At 49.5% G+C, this 7,476-nt stretch overlaps 1 protein-coding gene and 1 long non-coding RNA gene across 3 annotated transcripts in view; one reads left to right on the top strand and one right to left on the bottom strand.

Moving 5' to 3' along the window:
* The window catches only part of LOC106725916, a 35,242-nt gene extending 33,425 nt beyond the window's left edge, over window positions 1–1,817 (bottom strand). For both annotated transcript variants that reach the window (XR_001361923.1, XR_001361922.1), the window contains exon 1: window positions 469–1,817. This is a non-coding gene — a long non-coding RNA (uncharacterized LOC106725916). The remainder of the gene's footprint in view (window positions 1–468) is intronic.
* VASH2 (vasohibin 2) overlaps window positions 7–7,476 on the top strand; it is a 38,048-nt gene continuing 30,578 nt past the window's right edge. Inside the window, exon 1 of the mRNA XM_005865161.2 lies at window positions 7–177. Within this exon, the coding sequence (XP_005865223.1) occupies window positions 97–177 (81 nt within the window). The 5' untranslated portion in view covers window positions 7–96. The remainder of the gene's footprint in view (window positions 178–7,476) is intronic.

Raw genomic sequence — 7,476 nt, 5'->3', positions numbered from 1 at the left:
ACCAGCGGGGGCTCCGAGGAGGAGGACAAAGACGGCGGGGTGCTCTTTCACGTGAACAAGAGCGGCTTCCCCATCGACAGCCACACCTGGGAGCGCATGTGGATGCACGTGGCCAAGGTGCACCCCAAAGGGGGAGAAATGGTGGGCGCCATCAGGAACGCCGCCTTCTTGGCAAAGGTCAGTGGCTTCGAAGGAGGGGGGTGGGGTGGGCGGCGAGGGGACCATTTCGGTCTGTACAGGGCAAATAGAGGCACTATCCACGTTCTGGGTTCTGCTACGAACACCCTTCCCCTCTCCAGTCTTCCCCCCTGCCCCCCCCCCAGCCCCTTTGCTTAATTGAGATGTTTGTCTTGGAAGCCCTAGAAATGGGGGAGGGGGAGGTGGTGGCTGGCTGTCCTGGGACTGTGTGGTCTGTTGTGCCAAGGTTTCCTTGAATCTCTATCCAAACTCTATTATTTATTTACTCACCCCCATGTCCATCCTCTTTCAGCAAGAGCTGTAGCCGCTCTGTTGCAGCGGCGATGCCAAGAATGCATAGGTCCCCTAGGGATCCCACCCTGCTTCTCCCCTTCGGAGTCTCCCCCTTGCAAATGATTTATTAGGCTGTGAATGAATTTGACTCAACCAGTCAGACTTCTCAGCGTGAATCATTTCTAGACTTTTTGCCAATTTTTTTTTTTTTATGACAGTGACTTTCACCTCTGAAACTTGCAAAAACAGTGAACTATCTCTCTTTTCCCGGCTTATCTGGGCTCCAAGAAAAAAAAAAAAAAAAGAAGTTTTGGCCATGCCTTAAAGGGGACGTTCCAGTCGACATGATGAATTAGTCTCACTGGATTGAGAAGGAGGCTCGGGAGTAGAACTCTTTTTACTTTGGAGAGAAGCCAGTGAGCTGATTGGGTTTGGTGGCCAAGGATCACTTAGCAAGACGGAGGGAGGGAGATGTGCAGTGGTCGCTGTATGAAACATAAAATGCAAACCTGGGGGAGAAATGCTGCCAGAGCCTGGGGCGGGGAGGGGGGGGGCGGTTGTAGCATGGCAGATGGTTTCCCTGGCACCCTGGGGACACTGGCATGGCTGAGAAGATTCCTGAGCAAGTCTAGGAATGCCAGACCTGAGACCTGGAAGGCCATCTGGTCGAGTCCCCAACCTGGAGCATCTGGTGACCTGAGCGTCTGAGCCCTACAGGCCAGAAAGCTGTGTGTGCCCTTGGGAGAAGTGGCCCAGCCGGTAAGCTTCCTGTCGCAGTCAGTCACAGTGTCTTATTACTCTGCCGGTCAAGGAGCTCTTCACTGTGCCCAACAAGAGTCTTGCCTGCTTTCCTGTCAGCCGTAATTACCCTTGCTGAGACCTCCTTGAGCGTGAGAACAACGTTGGTCCTGGCTTGTGGTTCGGGCTTTGTCCATACTTACGTGAGCCTTCTTTACTGAAGGGCGAGCTGGGAGCCCTTAAACCTGGAGGAGAGGTGGCCACAGGCAACAGAGGCCTGTTCCTACCACCCCATGCTGCCTTTCTAACTCAGCACCCTCAGCAGCAACCCCGCTTCTAATTGTGGCTTCATCCTTCTCCCGATTTTGTGTGCAGTGACCCCCTTTCTCGATGGGAACCAGGGAATGTTAGTATTGATGGGAATCAGGAATGTTAGTATCTCCCTTCCGTGTTCTGAAGACCTCCTGAGAACCAGAGGCTCATTGCCTCCCAGGGCAGCTGGTCCCAGGCCTGGCCAGATTTGATTGGTGGGAAAATCTTTCCTGAGACTGAACAGAAGTCCTCCTTCTCTCCCCTTAGTCACATGTCACCACGGATTCTTGTGTTGCCCTTTGAGCCAGAGTAGCACATGCCAACTTCCTTTGCTACTCACAGCTCCCTAGAATGTCACTAGACGGGGCTTTCAGAGAGGAAGGGACTGAATTCCAGTCCTAGCTGTGCCACTTCTAGCTTACTTAAAACCTCTGATCTCAGTTTTCTCATCTATACAATGGGAGTAGGCCAGACTTCAAGTAAAGTTCTTTCCAACTCTCACATTCCATAATGTTATGACCTGTGAGTCTCCAGGTTCTAATGCTGACCTGTGTGACACCAGAGGTGCACGGAATTACGAGTCCTCAGAACTGTGACATCTGTCAGTCTGCACCTTCCTTTAGTCTCCTTTGTCCACAGGTAGCTCCTTTCACCTTTTCTTATTTGTTAGAGTTCCCAGATCAACTCACTCTTCTCGCCTTCTTTCTAGGACAATGGCTAGTTTGAAATCAGTCAGTCCCCTAAAATAAGCACATATGAAAAACAATATTCTAAATGTTGTCTGAGCAGCTTAGAACATAGATCGCTACTTCCAGAGACCTCCAATACTGTGGCTGAATGCTGTGTTCTTAAAAAGGAGTGGCCCCTGCCCTCGCCGGGTGTTCTGTGGTTAGAGCATCAGCCAGTGCACTGAAGCGTTGTGGGTTTGATCTACATGTATGGGAAGCAACCAATCAATGTTTTTCTCTCTATCTCCCCCTCCTCCCCCACTCATCCCCTCCCTTCCACTCTCTCTAAAAATCAATGGAAAAAAAATACCCTCTGGTGAGGATTAACAACAAAGAGTGGTCTCTCTTTTTTTTTTAATAGAGTGGCCATATTGTACTTTTATTTTTTTTTAATCCTCATCTGAGGATATGTTTTTATTGATTTGAGAGAGAGAGGAAGGGAGCGGGGGAGAGAGAGAAAGAGAGAGGAGGCTTATGGGCCCTAACAGGGATTGAATCCTCAACCTAGGTATGTGCCCTGACCAGGAATTGAACCCACAGCCGTTTTTGGTGTATGGGACGATGCTCCCACCAATGGAGCCACCTGACCAGGGCCACATTATACTATTGTAGTAACTCGTAGGTCACATTCGAACTCCTGCCAAGCCAAGACAACCCCAGCCCGAACGTGGGCATTGGCTTTTTGAACCTAAGTAAAGAACTTAACATTTCTCTCTCTTACATTGTGTCATAATGGTTGGTTCTCCACCCCCTGCCCCATCATGGGATCCTACCTCTCCCTGGTCCCGACATTCCCCAAACCTTGACTCCTACACAGGCTTTGAGATGGGGACCGTTTCAAAAGCTCCTGTTTCGAGGTGCCACTCCTCTTGGATTCAAGGGCTATTCCTGCGCTCAGATTGGCAGACTTTTCCCCCTGGGACCAAAGTCCTTTGCTCCTTTAACCAAATTGATGCTTTACTGAGGAATTTGTAGAGAAGAGGAGGAAGTGGTGGAAGGGTTGGAGAGTTTTAGGGAGATTACGTTTTTTTGGCAATTGAATTTGGCAAAGAAGTGGGCGGAGGGAAGGCGTCAGAGGCCTAAGAGGGGGACTGAATGTCACTTCCTTTGACTGCCGGGCATTCTGTTAGCAGCCATGGTAAGTTCTGCCCGAAGGTCCAGGTACCCCATCCTGGGGCGTGGAGGAGTTCACCTGCTCTGAGATCTTCCTTCTAAAATTTTCTACCAAAGACCCCTTCTCTGCTGGTTGCTACATCTGGAGTTAACAATTGTGTAGGTGAAGGCCAGGGCTTTTTAGGGATAGTGCAAGAAAACAGCTCAAGCCAGGTGGAGGATGATAGAGAATGGGAAGCCAGGGGCAGAGAGGGAGCTGGCCCAGGAAAAAAACAGCTGGGCTGTTTCTTGCAGAACCCACATTCGGTTGTGTCTCATTCTCACGTTGATCCCAAATTGGAAAGTCATTCACATTTAGAGGACGCAGCTTTGCCTGAGTGAAGAGGTGAATGCTGTGAGGTGAGACTTTGCTGCAAGCAGGGCTCCACTCCTGCCCCCTGCTGGTTCACTGGGCAGCTCCCTCCCTCCCTTGTTCTGCATTCAAGACCATCCATTGGTCTTTCCTGCTCAGCCCAAGGTTGTGGCCCCTAGGCCTCCGTGGCAGGCTGCCACCAACAGATTCCAGGCTGCTGCTGATGCAGGGGCCTGGGGCCCATCTTGGGCTCACGAGTGATGTTCCTTGCTCTCCTCCAGGAGACTCTTCTGCCTGGTGTCTGCCAAGTGTATTTTTCAGAGCAGGGACAGCAGAAGGCTTTGCTTTGTCCTTGTTCTCTCTTATTAAAGATCCCTGGTACCTGGGGTTCCAGCTGCCTCCCTGGCTCCTCTTCTAGCTCCCGCTTCTCTCCCACATGGTGATGATATGCACTTGTGTCCATCCACATCCCTTCTCCTTGCATTCTTCTTTTTTTAAAAAAATATATTTTTATTGATTTCAGAGAGGAAGGGAAAGGGAAAGAGAGATAGAAACATCAATGATGAGAGAGAATCATTGATTGTTTGCCTCCTGTGCGCCCCCTGCCAGGGATTGAGCCCACAACCCGGGCATGTGCCCTCACAGGGAATCAAACCATGACTTCCTGGTTCATAGGTTGACGCTCAACCACTGAGCCATACTGGCTGGGCTCCTTGCATTCTTCTGACAGGTCATTGTATTTGGCAAGAATGGAGTGAAATTGAGTCTGTCCATAAAAACCTTGCCTGTGGTTTGTTTCATCATTATTCTTGAGCAACCCTTTTCCTGTCCACTCCACTTCCCCCTCCCACTCCCCGACCCCTGACCACAGGCATAGTATGGAAAGGGTCATTTTGACTTGTGCGCTGTAGATCCTGCCTCCGTCAGCGGGGCTGTGGCTTGAGGGGACTGGATGCAGATGGCAGGAGGTGGGAATCTTGAGGGGAGGGGCCATGGGAAATCTAGGCTGGCATTTCAGGTGAAATAGGGCAGGAAAATGACAGGAGAAGAGACTCTCAGGTCCCCCGTCATGGAGAAAACAAAAGGAGTGTGCCCTGGGCTTTTTGTTTTTGTAAACGGTTGTACCAATTTACACTCCCATCCGCTGTATGGGAGCATCCTCGTCAGCATTGAGTGTCCACGCTTCAGAGCATCCCTGCTAAATGGAGAGGTGAAACTGACATTCTGCACTGGCTTTAATGTGCATTTCTTAAATTATTAGTGAGTTTGAACTTTTTTTTTCAAATATTTATCCACTATTTGCATTTACTTTTTTGTGTGAATTGTCTTTTCACGGCCATTTAAAAATTGTGGTAAAATACACATAACATATAGTTTACCATTTAAGTGTTCGGTTCTGTGCATGGTTGTGCGTGCAACATCACCACCTTCCATCTCCAAAACCTCTTCTTCTTCCCCAGCTGAAACTCTGTACCCCTTAAACAGAAACTCCCTCTTCCTCCCTCCCACCCCTAGCCCCTGGCAACCACCCTTCTTCTTTCTGTCTCTATGACCTTGGCAATTCTAGGAACTCATATAAAGGAATTGAACGATATTCACGACTGGCTTATTTCACTTAGCGTGAGGTCCTCAAGGTTTATCCCTGTTGTAGCATGTGCCGGAATGGCCTTTCTTTTTATTGCTGAATAATATCCCATTGTGTGTACATGCCCCATCTTGTTTATTCATTCACCTGGTTTGCTTCCACCTTTTGGGACCATTAAAAAAAAAGGATAGATTGATTGATTTATTATTTTTATTGATTTCAGAGAGGAAGGGAGAGGGGGAGAGAGAGAGATACATCAATGATGAGAGAGAATCATCGATCTGCTGCCTCCTGCACACCCAACACTGGGGATTGGGCCTGCAACCCGGTCCCTGACCAGGAATCGAACCGTGATCTCCTGGTTCATTGGTCGACATTCAACCACCAAGCCAAGGCAGCTGGGCCAGTTGTTTTTTTCTCGAGGCCCCAAAGTTTTCTCATCACCTTGTGTGAACACTTCATGAATTAAGGAGGTTAACGCATGGTCCCAGAGGGAAGTGGATGGTTTCATCCTCTTTTATTAGGGTGAGAAGGCATCTCAGGAATGCTCCCGAGTGTCCAGGGACTCAAGCGCTGCTGATTCTGTTTTCCTGAAAAGTGAAGACATTTCAGGCCTCCCCGTTGTCCGCCCCTGAAGGCACACTTCAGACGATAATAACACAGCTCACACTTAGAGAGCACCCAGTGCCAAGCTCCGAGGTGCACATTGTATACGTAGGTTATAGAATCCTCATAGCCAGCCCAGAAGGTTTGGAGTAGGTGATATTCTCCTGTTTTATCGGGAAGGTAACAGAGGCTTAGAGAGGTCATGTAGCTTGACCAGGGTCCACAGCCAGCAGGTGACAGAGCAGGGACTCCAACCTCGTTGTGTTGAACGCGTCATCACAACTGAAGGAGCCCACCTGGTTAATAGTTCATCGTCCTGTGGAGGCATTGGCAGCCTGAGGGGCCAGTTGGGAGCTGAGTCCCAGCCTGAGTCGCAGTCAGTGCTCCCAGATGTCAGAGTTGTAGCCAGATGACATCATCCCCTCAGCAGCCTCGGCCCCTCTTCCTGCCACAGCTCTGCTCCTCAGCTGGGGTTTGGGGAATGTGGCCACTCGCTCTCAGCAGGGGCTGAGGTAACCAGGCAGCTGTTCTTAAAAACCTTTGGGCGCCACTGAGCTTCTATTCTGAGGACCAGCTGCCGCCTGACTCCCACCCCGTCATCCGGCTCTTGTGGGCTCTGTTGGGTTTGCTGGAGTTGAAATAATTTGGTGGTTGGCCCCCATGGCCGGTTGACTCAGAACCCCGTCACTCTGGCCACCTCAGGGCTGTGGTCAACAGATGCCCCTCTGGGGATCCCTTAGGTGGTCCGTGCTTCTATGGGGCATTTCCCTGTGCTTACCAGCTTTTCTATTAAATAGGTACTCTTCTGTGTGGAAGCATGCTCATGACTCAATAAACTGTATCATCCCGCCTCCCTATCTCTCTGTGCCCCTCTCCCTTTGTGCCTGCTCTAGAGCTGGGAACACAGCAAGTACTAAAGAGATGTTTGTGCGCATCTCCCATTCTCTCTGCTTCTCTGCGGAATCTCTGGCACGTTCTTACACAGAATTCCCGGTTTGGGTATATCAGTGGATGTTACTGCACACAAAAAAAATAAGGACAAACCAGATACGTCTTGGTGTTTGTTAGGGCAGAAAACACAAAGGTACACTTTATTTTTTAAAAAATATGTTTTTATTGATTTTAAAGAGAGAGGAAGGGAGAGGGGGAGAGAGAGAAATATCAATGAGAGAGAAACATTGATTGGTTGCCTTCTGCATGCCCTCTATTGGGGATTGAGCCCACAAAGCAGGCATGTGCCCTGATCGGGAATCAAATCAGCGACCTCTCAGTGCATGGGATGATGTTCAACCAACTGAGCGACACAGGCCACAGCTACACTTCATTTTTTGACTGTGTGTGTGTGTATGTGTGTGTCGGGGAGGATGAGGGGCATGTGAGCAAATGTTCCAATTTGCTCCCAAAAAAGTCTCTCCAAGACAAGAATGTGATTTGAGTTGATATGTTGTAATCGAAATGTAGTTCACAGAACAGCTGTGTGTGCACACACTCTTACATTCACACACACACACAGCACCTTGGCTGTGAAGTAGGAAGTGTGACTAGTTTCCTTTCTGTTGAAGGGGCAGTTG

Source organism: Myotis brandtii, unplaced genomic scaffold, assembly GCF_000412655.1.
Source record: "Myotis brandtii unplaced genomic scaffold, ASM41265v1 scaffold197, whole genome shotgun sequence".
Lineage (NCBI taxonomy): Eukaryota > Metazoa > Chordata > Mammalia > Chiroptera > Vespertilionidae > Myotis > Myotis brandtii.
Note: the sequence above shows the minus strand (reverse complement) of the source record. Positions and strands in the feature narration are given on the sequence as shown.